This window comes from Rhinolophus hipposideros, assembly GCF_964194185.1.
Source record: "Rhinolophus hipposideros genome assembly, chromosome: 3".
NCBI lineage: Eukaryota > Metazoa > Chordata > Mammalia > Chiroptera > Rhinolophidae > Rhinolophus > Rhinolophus hipposideros.
In genome coordinates this window covers 46,471,573-46,493,588 of record NC_138049.1, presented here as the reverse complement: position 1 = coordinate 46,493,588, position 22,016 = coordinate 46,471,573, and the positions used below count along the sequence as shown (strand labels likewise).

Below are 22,016 nucleotides of genomic sequence, written 5' to 3'. Positions count from 1 at the left end.
CATAATAAATTACCCCAAAATGTAGTGGTTAAAACAACAATAATCACATATTATCCTTGTAATTTCTGGGGTCAGGAATTTGGGAGTGGCTTATTGATGGTTGTGGCTCTGCGTCTCTCGTAAGTCATACGGAAGATGTTAATCAGAGCCACACTACCCGAAGGCTTGAGTGGCGCCAGAGAATCTACTTCCAAAATGGTTATTTAAAATCAGAATCGACATTTTTGAGGAACAGAGATAAGCCTAAAGTCCTGACCCACAGAACTATGTGTATAATAAAAATGGTGGTTGTTTTACAGTTTTGAGGTGGTTTTTTGCACAGCAATGGAAAACTGAAACAGATACTCTACTCTTTTGAGCTATGGACCCCTTGGGCAGTCTGGTGAAACTTATGGACCCCTTCTTAGAATAATGCTTTCAATCTTATAAAATAAAATATGTAAGAAGCCAATTATATTGAAATAGTCGTAAAGATATCAAAAATTTTCTTGTGCTGTAAGAAATTTGTGCATCTTTACTAATGCATTAAATAACAAGAACTAATAGCTGGTTTAATAACTACCACAATTTGGGAATAGGGATATACATAAATAAGATATATAAAACTAATATGGTGTAAAAATATCTTCATTTCTATTAGTGACAAAGTCAAGTTACTGCTAATACTATTGTGGTTTTTTGCCTATATTAATTTCTAGTCTAAGGAAAACCTAATTTTCAATTAAAGGTTAGTTAAAATAAAGTTATGATTAGTTTCTCATTGAAGTTACCAGACCCTTGAATTCTATCCTTGGACCCTAGGTTAAGAACTCCAGTCTTAAAAGAAACTTTTAGTAGTAAGTTCTTCTATAAGTTTAAGTGCAAAGACAATGGGTATAGTAAGAGTTTGAGTGTTTTCTCAACTTCTGTAGGATCCTTCGAATTGAAATAATCCCAATTATGTGTCATCTATGACAAGGGCAACTATTTTAAGACATGCTGCACATGTTGTCCTACTGTGTACCCAGTCTTAGAGGGTGCGTGAGTAAGTATCTGTATAAGGAGTCTTTTTCTTACGAATTCATTACTACATATAAATTATTGTCCAAATTGGAACACTTTGAGAATTGAAAGGAGGTCAAAGAAATACATCAGAACCATAACCATAAACCTGAACTCTCATGGGCAAATAGAGAAATATGGTCAGCCTGTCAATCATTCACTGAAATAATGCAGCTGCTTTCAGTAACAATACAAAATTAAATGACAAATTATTAGTCATATCAATTTGTGTTTTGCCTTTTCCTTTCTCATTCATAGCTTCCAGTATTCTTTGATTTTCTTCTTCTAGTCTCAATGCCTCTTCTTTGGCTTTTCTGAAATAAAAAAGTTCAAAATTTAACTACCTTAGGAAATTCACACATTTTACAAAATTATAGGATTTAAGGCTTATAGTGGTAAAAAAAAAAAGAGTAAATTGTTTATAATATTCATTACACTTTACAATGTAAATATTTAATTTACTCATATTGAGGTCAGTTAATTTTCAGGATTTTTGTTTTGAAAGACAAGTTGGAATACTGCACTTTGAAAAACTTTGACTATTAATTAGGAAACCTGTCAAAATTAAAAAAGGATTGTCTAACTCCAAGTTGAAAAGCCAAATGGAGAAATTGTGCCATTTCCTTTTTTGATTAAAAGATAAATGTTCATAACATAATGTTAAGTGAAAAAAGTAGAATATCAAACTATGTATAATAGTTTCAATTCTGTAATTAAATATATATATATATATATAAATGAGTAAAAGACTAGAAGAGAATGAGTCAAATTGTTATAATAGTAATTATCTCTGGATGGTGGCATTACGAGAGTTTTTAGTTTTATTTAACTTTTATACATTTAAAAAATTTTCTGTATTGAATAAATAGAAAATTTATACATTTATCTTTGTAATCAGAATAATCATTTTCTGATTTAACACAGTAATGATGAAATTTAAAGAGATTTGGAATATGGGAACTTAAATATCTGGAAGAAATCTATTTTTCTTTAGGGATGAAGAACTCAACCTGCCTTAATGGTGAATACAGGTATAAGGAAAGTTAGTAAAATGATGGAGAGAGGCAATATTTATAAAATTAAAATGTGTGTACTTTTGACATAGAAATTCTATGTCTAGGAATTTAGCCCACAGGAATCAGCGAACTATTGCACAAAGGAACGTGTACAACAGTGTTGCATTCTTTCAAAAATAATTTCATTTTTAAAACATAATGCCAAAAACTGTACCAAGTATTTAATTAGTTAAGTAAAGTAGAACCCATTCATATCAGTGGAACACTCTGGGATAGTCTTCCGTATAGGCTTGTCATTCTCTCATGTTTAGTGTTCTTTGTGTCCTCTTCCCTTCCGTTGAAAATCTAGTTATATACTATATTCTCTTCACAAGACAGTATCAGAACTCTTCTCCCAACAGATGTATTTCTTGTTAATAGGGGGTGTTCTTTCACTGTATTCCGAATCCTGTGATTCAGCCTCAAGTTTTGATGTAATTTGAGTTCCCTTTGTTTTGTTTTTTTTTAATTAAAATTTATTGGGGTGACAATTGTTAGTAAAGTTACATAAATTTCAGGTATACAATTCTGTATGACATCCTCTATAAATCACATTGTGTGTTCACCACCCAGAGTCAGTTCTCCTTCCATCACCATATATTTGATCCCCCTTACCCTCATCTACCACCCTCTAAACCCCTTACCCTCTGGTAACCACTAAACTATTGTGTGTGTCTATGAGTTTTTGTTTCTCATTTGCTTGTCTTGTTCTTTTGTTGTTTTTGGTTTATTACCACATATGTGTGAAATCATATGGTTGTCTACTTTTTCTGGTTGACTTATTTCGCTTAGCATTATAATCTCAAGATCCATCCATGTTGTCACAAATGGTCCTATTTCATCTTTTCTTACCACCGAATAGTATTCCATTGTGTGTGTGTGTGTATATATATATATATATATATATATATATATATATATATATATATATATATACCATTACTTCTTTATTCATTCATCTATCGAAGGACATTTTGGTTGTTTCCATATGACCCAGCAATCGCTCTCCTGGGTATCTACCCCAAAAATCTGAAAACATTTATCTATAAAGACAAGTGTGCTCCAATGTTCACTGCAGCTTTATTTATGGTGGCCAAGACATGGAAACAACCAGAGTTCCCTTTGTTTGTGACAAGACCTCTGAGATGACTGGGCATTGTTTCTGAACTCTTTCCCCATTTTGATCATGTATGAATCGGCAGTTCACACAGGACTTTTTTGTGAGACTCCCCTCATCCAAAATCTGGATAAGGTATACTGCTGCTAAGAATCTAAACCTGGCAAGAACAAGGAAGACTTTTGCTGCCGGTTATTAGATACTTCGATAAACCACTTGGATAGATGGGTCAAAGACTAACTAATGGTGACGACAGAAATTATTCTGCATTTGACTAGCACATGTGGAAACTGATGCTGGAAAAGCTGTAGGATTCGGCGTGTCTTAAGATATTTGGCCCAACATGGAATTCTTAATCCTGTTATCTCTTTTCTAACCAAGTTGCAAGGTCTTTGAAAGAGTCGCTGACCATTTTTTTTTTCTGGTTCCATTTCAGATTTCATTTTCTGCAGCATATGAAAAAAAGTTTGTTCTGAAATACTCATGTTGAATTTAAAAGGGAACATACAGACACATAGAAAAGCCTGCTTCAATCTGGGCAAGTCTTTGACATTAAGAAGTTTAAAAAGATATAAACATTTAAAATCAAAAGAAGTAAAAAAATTGATTATAGACATACCTCAGAAAACTCTATATTGTAAAAGCAAGGTGAAAGTAGAGTCGGGAGAAAGTAGAAAAGATCTCTTTTTCCTTTAAAAATAAATTATAAATGTAGAGTGATGTCAGAAACATGGCAGCATGAGGGGTCCCCTTTGATATCTCGCCTTGAAGTTACAACAAGTTGAACAGCTACAATTCAACAAAGGATTCCCTACATAACACACAAATATGCCTGAGAGATCCACATTGAAACATCTGATGGTAGGCGAATCAGGGCAAACAGGAGAGGAGAGAAGGGAGAAGTACAGAGATGGGAGCTGTGGGATGCGACCCAGAGCTCACTGCGGTCCCAGGAGATAGGGGGATTTAGACTGAAGATTCACTCTCTCTGGCCCCAGCAATCCTGCCTGAGTGGTCAGCATATAATATGGCTGAACCCAGCCACCGGAGCAGAGACCTCGGGCAAAGACTGCGTATAGAAGTGCAACAACTGGGATCTAACAGCCCTCACTACCAGGCAGAAAACAAAGCCATAGAGCCTGGAAGTCTCCCCATACCCTTCCAGAGCTCGCCTCTCCCACACCCTCCCAGTGCTAGCAGCGGGCCACAGAAAAAAAACTGTAGCAGTATCAGATATTGAAGAATATCTACAGTCCTGAGAACTGGAGAGATAGACCCTGAGCACCAGACACACACTGTGGATAATTCCAGAGACAAGGGAGGAGATACAGGGGTGAGGCAAATAGAGAAATATGGTCACCTTGTCTATAAATCACTGAAATACTGCAGTTGCTTGCAGTAACAACACAAAATTAAAGGCAGTCACCATTACTCAGAAGAAAACAGACACAAACACACTAGCGACCTCTCTTGAGCCCACTCTGCCCCTAACTTTTGCAGCTGATCCCAGCAGGGGCACATAAGGCTGCATCTGGCTGTGGGGGCAACACTGGGATTTTGGGGGCTCAGAACCCCATCACCCACCACATCCTCCCATGGGGGGTGGTGCCCTGAGATCAAGGCAAACTGGTCACAGAGGAGATGCTTACCTCCCCAGGAAACCTCCCACCATGCAAGAAGGTGGAACAGGGCAAGAGAAAATAGAATGCTCGAGCGCTACCTACTAGAAAACAAAAGAGAGACATGTTCATATCAACCTGCTGCAGAATTCACTCCTGTAGATGTCCAGGAAGAGAAATCATTCATCAATTACCATGAATAACCAAGTTAACAAGGCAGCTCAAAAAGAAAATGAAAAATATCCAGAAAATAAACTTAAAAACAGGAAGGAGTGTAATCAAATATTCAAACTATTGAGAGAGACAAATTATTAGCCAAGAATAATATATCCAGCAAAGTTATCCTTTAGATATGAAGGAGGAATAAAGATATACAGAAGCTGAAGAAATTTTCCACCACAAAGCCTGCATTACAATAAATACTGAAAGAGGTTATTCTACCTGAAACAAAAAGACAAAACTATACATAAAATTACTAATAGAAAGACAGCAGCAGGAAATGGCAACCCCTACACAGAACAGGGCACTATACACTTAAACAACACATAAAAGGTAAAGGAAATAAAAACCAAAAAAAAAAAAAATGAGAGAGAAAGAGAAGACAATTTGCTACTGCAACTCAGAAATGAACTCACAGCATAAATAGGGATAATTTGTGACAACAAAAACATAAAAGGGGAGGGAGTAAAGATCTGAATTGGCAAAGGAGAATGGAGATAAGACGCATGCTGAAGAAAATGGACTACTGTATATATGAAACTTTCTTTCACATAAATTAATGGTAACCACTCAAAAATAAATCTAGAACTGAGACACATAACATAAAAAAAGAGGAAACAGGTAATAAATTATAGAATGCCACTAAAGTAAAATAACAGAAACACAAAGGCAAAGAAACAATGGAGACAACGAGCTACCAGAAAACAAAAGATAAAATGGCTATCAGAAACCCTCATATATCAACAATCACCCTAAATGTAAATAGACTGAATTCACGAATAACAAGGCACAGAGTAGCAGATTTGATTAAAAAACAAAACCCAACAATATGCTCCCTTCAAGAGACAAATATAGACTCAAAGTGAAAGGGTGGAAAATGATACTCCAAGCAAATGGCATCCAGAGAAAAGCAGACATAGGCATACTTATATCAGACGAAACAGACTTCAGTATGAAAAAGGTAACAGGAGACAAAGATGGACATTTCATAATGATAAAGGGGACAACACTTATCAATATATATGCTCCCAATCAGGGAGCATCAAAGTATACGAAGTCACACAGACAATTAAGTTCGTGAACTTGTTGCAATGATGTTGCTAACCTTTTTTGATATTAGAGGGATTCTTCATTATGAATTTGTACCAACTGGACAAACTGTTAACCAAGTTTATTATTTGGAAGTGCCGAAAAGGCTGCATGAAAAAGTTAGACAACTTGCACTTTTCACCAACACTTCATGGCTCTTGAATCATGACAATGCACCAGATCACATGGCACTGTTTGTGAGGGAGTTTTTAGCCAGTAAACAAATAATTGTATTGGAACACCCTCCCTACTCACCTGATCTAGCCCCCAATGACTTCTTTCTTTACCCAAAGATAAAGGAAATATTGAAAGGAATGTCCTGATGACATTTAGGACATCATGGGTAATACGATGACAGCTCTGATGGCCATTCCAGAAAAAGAGTTCCAAAATTGCTTTGAAGGGTGGATTAGGTGCTGGCATCAATGCATAGCTTCCCAAGGGGAGTACTTCAAAAGTGATCATAGTGATAGTCAGCAATGAGGTATGTAGCACTTTTTCTAGGATGAGTTCGCGAACTTCATTGTCAGACCTCGTATACATGGGCAGGTAATATTAGACAAAGGAGCCAAAAACATACAATGGAGAAAAGAAAGCTACTTCAATAAATGGTGCTGGGAAAACTGGAAAGCCACATGCGAAAGAATGAAACTAGACTGCTCTCTGTCACCATATAACAAAATTAACTCAAAATGGATCAAAGACCTAAACATAAGATCTGAAACAATGAATTGTATAGAAGAAAGCATAGGTGCTAAACTTGGGTTCAGAGAGGATTGTATGAAATTGACTTCAAAGCCAAGGGAAGTAAAAGCAAAAATAAATGAATGGGATTATATCAAACTAAAGAGCTTTTGCACAGGAAAAGTAACCATCAACAAAACAAATGGCAACCAACAGAATGGGAGAACATATTTGCAAGGAACACCTTCGATAAGGGGCTAATATCCCAAATATATCAAGAACTCACACAACTCAACAAAAAAAACAAATAAACAATTCAATTTAAAAAAAGGGCAGAAGACCTAAACAGACACTTCTCCCAAGAAGACATACAAACGGCTAACAGATACATGAAAAAATGATCAACTTCATTAGCTATTAGGGAAATGCATATCAAAGCCACAATGAGATACTACCTCTTACCTGTTAGAATGGCTACTATCAACAAGACAAGTAATAATGTGTTGGAGAGGTTGTGGAGAAAAAGGAACCCTCATACACTGTTGGTGGGAATGTAAATTGGTACAGCTACTACGGAAAACAGTATGGAGATTCCTCAAAAAATTAAGAATAGAATTACCATATGATCCAGCAATACCTCTTCTGAGTCATCTCCCCCCCAAATCTGAAAACATCCAAAAAGGTATATGTACCCCTATGTTTACTGCAGCACTATTCATGGTGGCCAAGACATGGAAACAATTAGTGTCCTTAGATAGATAATTGGATAAAGAAGATGTGGTACATAGACACAATGGAGTATTATTTGGCCATAAGCTTTCATCTTTGAAATACTGCCATTTGCAACAACATGGACGGATCTTGAGATTATCATGCTAAGGGAAATAATTCAGACTAAAAAAGTCGAGAACCATATGACTTCACTCATATCTGGGATATAAAACTGGAAGCAACGAATGAATAAGACAAACAAACAAAAAAATGACAGACACAGAAAACAGTTCAGTTGTTACCAGAGTAAGGGGGTGAGGTGTGATAGAAGAGGGAAAAGGCGGTCAGGTATCTGGTGATGGAAGGAGAACAGACTTTGGGTGGTGAACACACGATGCAATATATAGATGTTGTATTACAGAACTGTCCACTTGAAACCTATATAATTTTAGTAACCCATGTAATCCCAATAAATTTAATAAAAATTTTAAAAATTATAGACATATTTATTTTTTATGCATTTAAAATGTAGCAGACTTTCAATCTAGAAATCACATGAACTTTGTTTTAGTCTTATGTCATTATCTTCATCTGTTCTCAAATATTTGACTATTTCTCAAACACTGGAAAAAAGTTACGTAATCCCTTAAATCCTAGAAGATTTAGCTCTATTTGAAAGAAAACTTTTAAAAGCTAAAAATAAATGCAATCAGTTTGCAAGTATTACCTGAATTAATAATACTTTTTAGTCAATATGTCAAACAATCTTATTAATTAATCTAATTAAATTATACTTTGTATATTTTTGTGTTAAGTCCCTAAAGAAATGGCTAACTTAGAGGAATAATGAACACTGAAAAAAAATCCTCTGACACACTTATCAGTTATCTTCCCCCCTACCCTCCAACAACCCAGATACTGGCTTCATAATTTCCAGAGTTTAAAGAGCTCTCCTAAATCCCAGCTCAAATTGTTAATATCTGAAGGGGAAAATGAAATAGCATTTAAGAAAGCTTGTACAGGTGCCATCATTAATTGTAGGAGGTTTAGTGGATTAACATAAAGAAATTTAGTTCTTAAATGTCTCAGTCTTTGTCACATTGAGAAGTAGGAATCCCAGTGTACAAATTAAAATTTCAAGTATCCAACATGTTTCAGCTAGGAAGAACAATTAGCAAATTAAGTCACTGTTTCTTATTATACTTTATTTCTCATTCTGAAGAACTTGATATAGTTACAAGAAGCAGAGTACAGCATAGAAATAGAGACAGTGGCAATGTAATGGCTGTATGTGATGTCAGAGGAGTATTAGATGGGGGGATGGGAGGTTATCACTGTGTGAGGGATATAAATGATAAATGTCTAACTATTATATTGTTTTGTACATCTGAAACTAAAAAAAACAGGAAAAAAAAAAGAACCTGAGAGTTCTTGACCCCAGTCATGAAGAAACAGGTATGTGTTCATATTTTTAAAAGTTCTTCATTGTACCCAGATTGGAGAATAAAGTCCTGATGTTAAACCTGTGACTATAGTAAATAACTGGTCTAGTCCTTATGTAGGACTTAGTCAAGCTTTGCATTTTAGTCCTATCACATAAGTGCACTTTCACTTAGTTTTTATCGTATTATTTCTTCAATTTGTGGATTCTAGTTAGCAAAATTTTTTAAGTCACAGATAAATATAGTGAAAAGAAAAAAAATCTTATCCATGCTCTCTTTTTTTAGTGTCTCTTGAGAGTAGACATTTGATTTTAGAATGACTTTGATATGGGACTGTGAAAACATACACAACTACGTTAGACATTCTGGAATTATTTGTGAAGTTACTGTTTTTCTTAGACTTAATTAGAATTGGATCAGTTAGATCACCATTTTGATATTAAAGAGATTTCATAAATATAAATCTTAAGTAGATATTTAACAGCTTCATAAAAGACTAATTAACCTGCTTTGTTATGCCAGGCAGATTTTTACCTTGCTGCTGCTTCTTTTGTTTTTTCCTTTTGTAGTTCATCTAATAATCTTTCTAATATCTTAGAGTCAATTTCAGGTTTATTCTCTAAATACAGTCTATTAAGTAAACACTTTCCTGAAATATAAAGAGAATAATATTAATTTTGATGCTCTATAAAATATAGTGAGATGTACTTTGGAAATTAACAATAAAAAATTAATTCTCCCTATATCTAAACATTTTCCTTTAAGCGTTTATCTAAACAGAGCCCAGTTTCTTTAAAATATTAAGAGACCAACTTAATCTTTTTTAAAAAGTATATATTGGCATGGTATAAACAACCAAAACATGAAAAAAGGCAGTATATTATATTTCTACCTTGGAAACTCTTTTCAAATACATTTTCCTAAGAGGCAAAATGACAGAATATTCTTAGCCCTCGTGTCAAAGATTAGTTGACATATAGGTGGGGGTTTATTTCTGGACTCTCTATTCTGTTCCATTGGTCTACGTGTCCGTTTTTATGCCAGTTCCATACTGTTTTGATTATTATAGTTTTGTACAAAGTGAAAAAACTAATTAAAATTTAGTTCTGCTATCTTTAAGTACTTAATGATTTCAATTTGAGGTGAAGAAGGGCTAATATATAGTCTTTGCCCTCGACCTTACATATATTTCATTTAGAAGTGCTGACTGGAGGGGACGGTGCTAATTTTCAGCTCTAAAGAATAATCCTAAAGGCCTGATAGAACATTCAGTGATCCAGCACACTATGCTGGCCATCTTCTTGGTGGATGGATGCTTTATTTTGTGTATCTCAGGATCGTGAAAGAATTACTGAGGTGGTATTTGTACCTATGGAGGGTGGAGATTTTCCCATTTTATATTTTAAATAAAAATAATATCATCAATAAAAACTTCAATTTCAAATTTACATGATAAATATTTACCAACCATTGTTTTCTGTATTTGATAAGCAAACTACTAAATCTGGTGTAATTCCTTTCTCAACTAAGACTGTCCACAGTTCTTTTATAATAGGGCAGTTGTCCAGTATCCATCCTCCATATTTTGGGGCACCAGGAAACCTGTTCTTATTTTCTTCAACTACCTGTGAAAAACAACACATTGATATTACCATGATAGCTAGACAAGTAAAGGGTGCTAGCTTGAGAAAACATTTCTGTGAACCTTAACCAACTATCTTTTGAGTCCTTCTGATTTTCAGAAGGAAAAAAAAGAGCCTCTTAATTTCAAAAGATAAACTTAAAGCAAGAAAGCTGTAAGTTTTAAGAATTAAGAATGGAAAGGAAAAGGCTTTGTTAAAGAAATATAACAACACACGTTTTTGCTATATGTTATTCAGTATTACAGAATTCAGATCCTAATTCAGAAGGTCTGGGATGAGACCCGAGAGTGCATTTCTAATGTGCTCCCAGGTGATAATGGTCTATGAACCACTCTTCAAGTAGCAAGGTCCAGCTTGCCTTTTTTAGTGACAACTTCCCTTTTGATTTTCAGCCCTCAGTAAGAGAGCTGAGAGGTACTGAGATAGTTACAAATAGCTGTGGAGGGAACTGGGTCAAAACAAATCTTTCAGTTCAGTTGTGCTAAACTCACCCCAACCAACAACCAAACAGCAATAGCTTCAATACAAGTAAAGAGTAACGTGGATCTGTCAGTACAACGATTCTGAGGGTTTGTGTGCCCTCAGGTAATCACAGCATGTTAGAAGTAAGTCAAAGGGCTCATGTAACCCTCTGGCCCATGCAGAATTTCAGATTATGTGCTTTACGAATTTACATCTGAATGGAAACTTTAAAAAAATGAATTTTAAACACTTCGAAATGTGTAACATAAGAGAATTAAGGGGTAAAAAAAGAAAGTTATAGAGAAGAAATATAAGTGAAATAACTCAGAGAAAGACAAATATTGTATGATTTCACTCATACATAGAATCTAGAAAAACTGAATTCGTAGAAACAGAAAACAGATTGGTGGTTGCCAGAGGTGGGGAAATAGGTAAAGGGGGTGAAAAAGTACAAACTTCCAGTTATAAGATGAATAAGTCCTGGAGATATAATGTACAGCACGGCGACTATAGTTAACAATGTTATACCGTATATTTGAAAGATGCGGAGAGAGTAATCTTAAAAGTTCTTCTCACACACAGATAAAAAACTAACTATTAATATGTGAGGTGATGGATGTTAACTAAACTTATTGTGGTGATCATTTTGCATATATGCATATATCAGATCATTAATGTCAAATCATTATGTTGTACACCTTAAGCAACTACAATGTTTTGTGTCAATTATATCTCAATAAAACTGGAAAAAATATAAATGGTTAATAAAAACTTTTACAGTCCAAGTTTCAAAGATACGAAGATTAAAGCAATATCAATATATAAATTATGGTTTCCCCATCTCATTTAATTAAAAAAAAAGACATCATAGTATTTTATCAAATGAATAAACCTTAATTTGTTCAATTATCCTCTTAAGATTAAACATTTATATAATTTATAATTTTATCATAACATTGTGATCATGTGATGAATATCTGTATATAAATCTTTGTTCAAACATATATTTCTTTATATATATACATATCTATTTTTCATTAAAGTTTATTGGGGTGACAATTGTTAGTAAAGTTACATAGATTTCAGGTGTACAATTCTGTATTACATCGTCTATAAATCCCATTGTGTGTTCACCACCAAGAATCAGTTCTCTTTCCATCACCATATATTTGATCCCCTTTACCCTCATCTACCACCCCTCTGCTCCCTTACCCTCTGGTAACCACTAAACTAGTGTCTGTGTCTATGAGTTTTTGTTTCTTCATTTGTTTGTCTTGTTCTTTTGTTGTTTTCAGTTTTATATACCATATTATCAGTGAAATCACATGGTTCTCTACTTTTTCTGTCTGATTTATTTCACTTAGCCTTATAATCTCAAGATCCATCCATATTGTCGCAAATGGTACTATTTCATCTTTTCTTATGGCAGAATAGTATTCCAATATATTTCTTTAGGTTGGATTCCTAGAAGGGCTTTTCGGTCAAGGAAGATAAAGGAATAAACGTTTTAAAGGCTTTCAATACACATTGCCACATTGCTTCAAAAATGTGTGTATTGATTTTCACTCCTCCCATCTGACTATATAACTACAGCCTCACTAGTATGAATTGTTATAAGTTTAAAAAAAATCTTTGCCAATTTTATAGGTGAGAAATTGTAACTCATTTTTTTAATTTTCATATTTTTATTGACACTTGAATATGAAAATTCTCAATTAAACATTTATATTTCTTCTTTGATGAAATAACCTGTTTACATCTTTTGCCTGCTTTTATGTTGTGATATTAGATTTTCCTTGATTTGTAAGAAATCTTTATATTAAGGAATTAATTTCATTTTATTATAAATCTTTCTCCAGTTTTATCTTTGCCCTAAAGTTTTGATTTTCATAATTTTTTTACAGAGAATCATTATTAAGTATCCCCTCTATTGAGATTTTGCTTTAACAGCTCGTCCACTGCATTTGCTCCGAGTACTTGACCATTCTAAGATCATTTCAATATCACTATACTTTCTTCTAGTTAAAAACATGCCATTTTTACATTTAATTAATTAATGTATATGAAGTTTATTTTAATTTTGATATAAGATGAGAATCTAAATTAGTTTCCCCGAATAGTTAATTTTATCAACAGTATTAAATATTTCTTCCTTTGCTTTTTGGATTGTGATGTAAACTTCAACACATACTCAATTTATTATCTATACTGAGGTCTGTTTCTGTACCTTCTCTGTGCATTTCAACACATTTTGCTAGCTGGTAGAGCAAGTCTCTCTCTATTATAATTTGCCAAACTGTTCTTACCTAGTCTCAACTTGTGGTTCTTCCCAATCAATGGCAGAGTTATTTTGTCAGTTCGCAAAATATACTGAGATTTTTATTAGAATTGCATCAATCTATAAATTAATTTGAGAAGGACATCAAACAATGTTGTCTTTATATGTAAAAAATTAGTAACTAACTAGTTACTTTTTGAAAATAGGTTTCCTACTCACAGAGTAGAAAAAGATGACAGGTCTCTGTTCTCTTGAGAAACAATCTCATATGAGCTTTGATGTCAAAAGCTCATGTGATGTAAACTCCCCTACAATCTCAGAGTCACAGTTTACCGTCTAAAAACATTACATATGTTCCTTTAGCAGAAGCATTTTTAGTAGCACTCCCTGTAGATTTGTATCCTCCAGAATAAACTCTGAAGTGAATCGAGAAATTTTTCAGTGAAGGGCAAGGATGGGACTTCCACAGGGCCACAGATGTCCCTCACTTGCATTTCTCTCCCCCACCCCCGGGATGCGTTGTTTCCCGTCCTAGGTAGAGCTGACAGCCCCTGCCTTTGTGCAATTCCTACATCTTGTACTATTCTATTTATCACTAAGCACAGAATTCAATTATTGGATTATCCGCCAGCCTTCCCCCACCTGATAGACAACTCCTTAAAGGGAAGTTATGATTCGTCTTCAGATCCCTAGGATGTAGCACAGGAGAGGGCAAACAGCAGGTGCTCAGCGTGATGACAGAACAACCTGACGAGATGCAGAGGAAGTTGGAAGATCTCCACTGGAAGCTCAGAGGAGGGCAGCAACCCGCCTGGGGTATAGCCTGGGGCTCGTGGAGACAACCCAGTGTGGTACAGAGTAACACACTAGTTCTATACTCTCATGGAATAGTTTTTTTTCTTCTCACATAATAATTGTAAATTGCATCATTTTCAAATTACACAGAAATATAGGAGAAGTTCATTGAGAGTCCAAAACTGATTTGTTCTCTGACTTTGCTCTGAATGCTTACTCAAGGTCTCTATACAAAGCAGACCCCTACGGATATCTTGTTCTTCATAAACAAAAGATAAGCATTCTGATTTGCCATCAGTAGGACATAGTATCCGAGGCTTTATTTTCCCTTCAGATTGGAAAATAACTTGTGTCTCTCCATCTCCATTATGAATGCACATTCCCAGCGATTGGATGAAATTATCTATGGAGCAACATTTGTCTTGGTTTACAATTGATTAGCTCATAGATGAACTATCTAGCTTTGGTATTGGCTTCATTCGTGCCATCTCTTAACTAAGTGAACTGAATTAAAGACAATAACAGTTAATGAAGAATTAATTTCATAGCTATGAAATTATACCGCATAACTGTTGATAAGTGAAAATTTACCAAAGAGCATAAGCAACTGTTCTCTGGGGTACATTACACATAACAATGTTGACTAGAAAATGTACATGCATTTGAAGGCTATAGATTTCAGTACTATCAAATGAGACTCTAAATTAATTACATATATATATAAAAGGTTAACTTTCTCAGTTACTGCTAAATTAATGATAAAAATGAACAGCCTGGATTTCTTACCTCTTCTAGGACTTCCTCTAATATTTCAGCATGTTTTTCATATGGCTGTTCAAAGTTCATAATCTTTGTCATTTTCACAGTCTCTTGTATCATGGAAAGAACCTCTGGGTGATCTGCAGTTACCTCTTCTATTGAGTCTTCTATTGAGTTTAAAGTAAAATAAGTTAATAAACTAACACCATTAATAACTTTAGTGGACAATTCTATTTGCAATAGAGTATGATTGTTAACACGTGACGATCTTTGTGTTACTGTAGCACTTGATAAAAGAAAGAGGAAACAGATGAGGGAAGAAATGTCAGGTCAGGAATCACAAAATATCAGAAAAGTGGCTTAAAGCCAGTGCATCAGAATGAAAGTGAATGAGGTGAGAAGTCAGGTCAGGCAGGAGTCAAAACCAGGAAGCCAGGGAGAAGAGGTAGGTACCAAAGAATTCCAGGAGTCAAGCTAAAACACAAGCGTCTAGGGAATGATCAGATGACCACTTCCGATTGTAAGCATGAGACGACAAGGGACAGGAAGAGGACAGGAGGTAGGCAAGTTGGAAGAAATGGAAGAAAGGGTGACGTAGGCTGGTTTCTCAAGTGTTACACTTGGTTCTGACCCTCACTGAATGCTGAATGTCTCCTTACAAGGCTGAGTGGGCTCACAGGCAGCATGACAATGTACACGAGACAAGAGACAGGCAGCTCCACATGATTCTGCTCTCTCTGTCTTTCCTACTGTGCTCCCTGAGGCACTGCCCCAAGGTTCCATGTGTCAGGGTCTCCTGCCAGAGCCCAATTGATCCCAGCCCAGAAAACCCCCAACAGGCCTTTGAAGAGCAGCATCCAGCTGCCCTTCCTGCTGTGAAATGAGAAGTCTGTTCTCAGTGATGGAGAGATCCGGCAATTCCTGGACAACCAGAGTGGAAGAGGCAAGAAGTTATGGTTTTCCTGTAGCCTTGGGAAGGGGGGCGTGGAGAGGCAGAAATAGCCAGGCAAAGATACTAAATGTGCTAGAAGCTGCACATGTCCCTTCTCCTCTTGCTTAGTAAAAGAACCCTGATTTTGTTGGGGTCAGCACTGTGCCCACCTTAAAAAAATAAACAACTTCCAATTTCTGTTATAGCTTTTTGCATGGCCCATAGATATGATGCCAGCAGAATTTTTTGAGGGGCAAGTCTTCCTCCTATCTCTTTAAAGAGGAATCACTCAGCTGGGGGAAGTGCCAGTTTTGTCCCTTGCCTTTTCTTCCTTCTGTTAGGCACAGTGATATGATGGCTGGAGCACCAGCAGCCACACTGTAAATTGTTTTGGTAGCCACATGCCAGGGATGGCAGAACAGAAAGATAGATCTCCTGTCTTCCCAATGTTCTTTTTCATAAAACCAATATATTACATGTTCTTTTTCTGTGTTCATGCACATCCAACTGTTTACAATACAGTAGCCTTTAAGGTAGAGTAAGTTGGGTATTAACAATGCTTTTTTAAAAAAATGACCTTTCTCCTCCAAAAGTCTGAAAGCACTATTTGTGCTTTTTAGATCCACAATCTAAGAGAACCAAATTACTCAAATATTAATTTACCTTTTTTTGAAGCCAGCTTTAGATCTTGACTAATGTCCTGAGATCTTCTTTTAATCATAGACGTTTCACTGGTTTCTTTTTCATCTGTGAATAAACATTGTCAACACCTAAATAACATCATTGAATTGCAGGTGATTCCCAAAGAAGATTATGGTATGAGCCCAGGGATCCAGGACTCATGTTCTTAATTGTTTTTAAATTAAAGCTTATTGCAGTGACAATTGTTAGTAAAGTTATATAGGTTTCAGGTGTACAATTCTGTAAAACATTATCTATATCTCACATTGTGTGTTCACCACCCAAAGTCAGTTCTCCTTCCATCACCATATATTGGATTCCTTTTACCCTTATCTACCACCCTCCTCTCCTCTTACCCTCTTGTAACCACTATAATATTGTCTGTCTATGAGATTTTGTTTCTTTATTTGTTTGCATCGTTTTTTTTTGTTTTCAGTTTTATATACCACATATCAGTAAAATCATATGGTTCTTGAGTTTTTCTGTCTGACTTATTTCGCTTAGTATAATAATCTCAAGATCCATCCATGTTGTTGCAAATGGCACTATTTCATCTTTTCTTAATTTTTAAAATTAAAATGATAACCATAATAATCAAATAGGTACATATATCTATCAGCAGTAGAAAATAAAGATAATAACTTAGTTAACCTATAACAAAACCAAGAGTAATTTCAGTTTCATATAATGCCAGTGGGTCTAAATTGAAAAAAAAAACAAACCTCAAACTTTCCCTTCCCAAGGTAACTAACAGTGCCCTGGCTCCCAGAGGTAAGGGTTGTGCTTATCTCAGATACATGGGGCAGAGAGGGTGCCCTACTACCAGGGAACACTGGCAGTGCTGGCATCCCTCCAGCAGTAGGGAGAAGCACTGACACTTGCTTCTACCTCAGACTCTGTCCCCAAGGACGGAAAAGACAGCATGAGGCAGGGCCGACCTTAGTGTCCTGGTGCTAGCAACTCTGCAGCAGCAGCGATGGGGCTCCCAGATGTCACTTGGCCAAAAATGTAATATTGAAGGTCCTTCTATGAAATGTGAAAAATGTGTGTGTGTGTGTGTGTGTGGTGGATGGGTGGGGATCGGCCTGTGTGTATGTTGGGGAAAGAAGAGTGCCATACATAAGTTTCTGTCTGCTCGGTTCAATTCCTACTAGGCTTGAAATAAACAGCAGGCAAGCACACATCTGCCTGAATCAGGAGGGAGCAAACCAAAAATATCAGCTCTACGTTATATAACATAAGAAATTACAGATGCACTTAAAAAGTAAATACAAAAAGGTTGGACCAATTAAAAAAAAGAATATAAATATATATTAAGTCTCCGGTTGAGAGAACACGTTTTAAGCCTGAAAATAAATTAAAGAAATCAACAAAAGGAAAGTAATGATTTGACTACAAAAATATAAAAAATTCCTCTACTTCATAAACAGCAAGGTGATTTAAAGGAGAAACTCTCCAATTTGGAAAAAGAATATGAAAAGTAAGTGATTAATATAGAAAGCTTATACAGGAACCATATAACTGATACAACAATTTAGAAAAATGTGTTAAATAAAAAGGTCACCTCAGAAAAGAAGAAACATAAATGGTTAACAAATATTAAAATTCTAAACTTGAGAAACAGTTAAAAAAATTTAAAAATAGTATTTAAAGAGAGAATACCGAGGAAACAAGTGGAACATAGTTTGGAACAACTTTTATGCAAAGCCACTTGACTCTGTCTACAGTTTCTTACTCATTAAATCAGTGACTCCACTTGTGTCAACATGCAGACAAAACTTAAAGTAAAAAATTCATTGAAGCATTATTTTCAGTAGCAAACAAATCAAAAAAATAACTTCTTTCCAACATGAAGAACTAGTTAAAACTATTACCTACAAATAGGGAAATTGTACAGTAATTGAAAATGATGGAAGGAGAACTGACGCTGGGCTGGGAACACACAATATAATATATAGATGATGTATTATAGAATTGCATACCTGAAACGCATATAATTTTACTAACCAATGTCACCCCAATAAATTTAATAAAAATAAATATAAAAAGAAAATGAGGGTTAAAATGTTTCCTAATAAAGTAATTTAATTAAAAATGTTACATTATAAATAAAAATAGGTAAAAATAGTTTACATTTATTAACGTAAACATACTAGGATTCAATTAGGTTAAACATATGTAAATATATTTAAACATATGTTAATATGTAAACATATTAGCTTTCAATTAGGTTAAAATATGAATAGAAAAATTTTATAACGGTAAAGAGCACTAAATGTAACATTTCACAGCTAAAACTCTGGGTTTATGATGGCTGGATTCTAACACAATAGGAAGTAGCAAGCTTTTAAGAAAGAATTTGTTACAATGATTGTATTATGTTTAGAAACATTAAAAAATTTAGGGTGGTTCTAATCATATTAAGCTCCTCTGTTTCTACATTTTCTTCTTCATTCTAGTAAACCTAGTTTTGTTCTATAGCTGTTCAGTTTAAATCTGTAAGAGAGAAACTAACTTTTTTCTCCTGAACTTTCCAATAAGGGGGATAGTTTAAGCTTCAATATAAACATGATAAAATATGAAATAAATGGAAAATAAGAACCATAAGTGTGGCATTAACAGTTCATTTTGTTACCATCTTGACCAATTTTAGCATCTTGATCGATAACGGATTTCACTTTCACTTCTTCATTGCCCTCTGAAAGGGTTTCTCTTTGGGATTCGAGAGTAAACACTGCAGTGAAAGAATAATATGCTTTATCAGTTAATCTGTTTGTATTAATATCAGGAAAGATTTGGCCAATAACAGCAGTAATATATTTCTTTACCATCTTCATCAAATGAGGAGGGCATCTCTTCTAAGCCTTTATCACTTGGGAGATTTTCATACTCTGGTATTTCAAATTCTGTTTCAAATTGTCTTAAAGTTGAGGCTGAAAGATAGTAATTGGCTGTCTTAGCAAAAGATAGTTGGGGTAAGGAGACAGGTATAGTGATTCAATCCTCTGCTTTAATGTCAGGAAGACTTGGGTGTGAGTTCTGACTCATTCAGCGGGGCTTTGGTAAATCATTTGATCTCCTCGCCTCAATTTCTACTGCCCAAAATGAGGATTATCAAACCAAAAGCATTGTGTAGGATTAAACACAATAATGGATGTTAATACTTAACTTAGAAAATGCTTGGCACACAGGAAACCTGCACCATGTTAGCTGCCATCCTCTGTATTACTATAATTTTCTGCGTTAAAAAAAAACACTCTCAATATTCTCCCCTGAACTTTTCTTAAAAATATATTGAAGTAAAATTCACTAGCAAAAATGTTCCAATTTTTTAAATGTTAAGAAAGGTTAACCCTATTGTCAGATTTAGAATAATTTGTGAATTTGAAAAAGAAAGAGCCTTTACGTTTGCAGCCTATGAGAGATAGCATCTATTTCTATGTTCTGGTGGGAGAAGGCAATTTGTGGAATGCTTTAAAATCTATGATTTTGTGCCGTAATGTGATATGAAAAGAATCACTACAGACTCCAAGAAACATTACGGAGCACTGTTCTTCCTCCAGGAGCCAGGCAGGCTACCTTCCTCTTTAATCTAGTTTTCTGTTTAATGTCTCTCTCCTCTTCAGAGGAGAAGTTAGGATCGTCATTCTAACACTCCAGCACCCCAACCGCACTCACTGCCTGACCCATAACCGTTTACATTTTCTCTGTTTTCTTGTGTGTTTTTGCCCCTGTACTCGCTATTAAAATGCAACTACCACAAGGACAGGAGCTTCAAGTCTGTAGCCTAGTGCCTAGAATCACATCTAACACCAAGTAGGTACTCTAGCATGTTGTTGAATAAATTAACAAATCCATTTCATCCAGCCTTAAATAGGGAATAACAAGCCATTTTAGTAGTCTGGGTCATTATTCTCAAGCTTTAGCTTATAGGTTGTCTTATACTTATAAGAGTATTTTTTAAAATTTTGATTTTTCATTTTGAAGATAATGTACTAAAAATATAAATTAATTCTGGACCATCTGGGGATGATCATTTGGATGGCATGTAATTTCAATGCTCTTTTTATTGTTTTTTTGTAATCCCTTGGGCACCATATTGAACTATTGTCTATAGGCTAATGAGAAAAAAGAGAAGCAGATTTATTGGGCAATACTGTGTTCTTACTTAGCAAAAGCTCAACATTGCCATGTAAAAAGAGATAATTTCCTTGCTATTTAAATAGTTTCAAGCATAGAAAATGATGGGAAGCTTCCCACTTTATGTAAAAAGTTAGTGAAACCTTGAAAGCAAAATCTGACAAATACAGTACAAAAAAGAAAATGTTATATACAATTACACTTATAAATATAGAAAAAATCCTAGATTAAAAAACAAAAGAAAAAATATAAGAATAATGACTAAGGTTTATTTCAGAACTACAAAAATGGTTTAATTTGGAAAACACATTAGTATAACTGATCAAATCAATAGGTCAAAAGATTAAAAACTGATCATCTTGATAGATGCCAAGAAGGCATTTGATAGTGTTCAACATCCATACTAGATAAAAATACTTAATAACCTTATGGAGAAACATCGGAAAGAATCCATTTAAACAGGCCCACTATCACTGCCACTATTTAACATCATTCTAGAACTGCTACCACATAATTAGTCGAGAAAGGAAATAAGCATAAATAATGGGAAAAGAGGAGTTGAAACTATAATGCTTTTTCAAATGATATGAGTGGCTATCTGCAAAAGTTAAGAGACTCAACTAAAAATCTACCAGAACTAGAAAGTCAGTTTAATAACGTGGTCAGTTACAAACAAATGTATAAATATTTAACAGTTTTCTAATATGCTGGTAATAACTACTTAGAAAATATAAAAGTGATTACATTCAATAGTAACAAAATGACAAAATATCTAGGAATAAACTTATTAAGAGAAATGTAGGTAACACATGAAGAAAGCTATAAAATGTTAAGGAAGGATAAACTATTATACCAAAAAAATGGAGATTTCATCTGTCTGCATGAGAAGGCTTAATAGTAAAGATGCAAATTCTTGTCAAATTATTGTTTAATGTTAACATAATCATCCCACTGGGATTTGTTGTATTATAGAACTTGAAAAAATTCTACATGTATCCCAAAGCCCAGTACAACTTCTGGCACACAGTAAGCATTCATTTTATGTAATAAGGGAAAGAATACTCAGCAATAATTTTAAGACAAAATGTTTTGTGAAGAAACTTGCATTACTAGTTTTAAATGCATCACAAAGCTTTAATAATTATATTTGTATTAAAGGCTGTACTAGAAAAATGAATAGACTAGAAAATTAAGAACTTTACACATTTTCACACACATATGAAATTAATATTAACGATGGCATTTCAAATCTCTAGTAAAATTATGGATAATTTAGTAAATGTTATTTGTAAAATTGGTCTACCATTTTGGAAATAATGAATTTACATCCCCATCTAACACACAATTTAT

At 34.6% G+C, this 22,016-nt stretch overlaps 1 protein-coding gene across 2 annotated transcripts in view; it reads right to left on the bottom strand.

Annotated features, from left to right (window-relative positions):
* Nucleotides 1-22,016, bottom strand: part of AK9 (adenylate kinase 9) — a 135,613-nt gene that overhangs the window by 51,412 nt on the left and 62,185 nt on the right. The window contains exons 14-20 of one of the 2 annotated variants that reach the window (XM_081044575.1): nucleotides 19,355-19,459; nucleotides 19,162-19,260; nucleotides 16,509-16,592; nucleotides 14,942-15,081; nucleotides 10,446-10,602; nucleotides 9,512-9,626; nucleotides 1,279-1,355 (exon numbers count right to left, since the gene is read on the bottom strand). In XM_081044575.1, the coding sequence (XP_080900701.1) occupies nucleotides 1,279-1,355; nucleotides 9,512-9,626; nucleotides 10,446-10,602; nucleotides 14,942-15,081; nucleotides 16,509-16,592; nucleotides 19,162-19,260; nucleotides 19,355-19,459 (777 nt within the window). Of the gene's footprint in view, nucleotides 1-1,278; nucleotides 1,356-9,482; nucleotides 9,627-10,445; nucleotides 10,603-14,941; nucleotides 15,082-16,508; nucleotides 16,593-19,161; nucleotides 19,261-19,354; nucleotides 19,460-22,016 lie in introns of those variants that run through there. The other variant, XM_081044574.1, reaches the window with a different exon arrangement.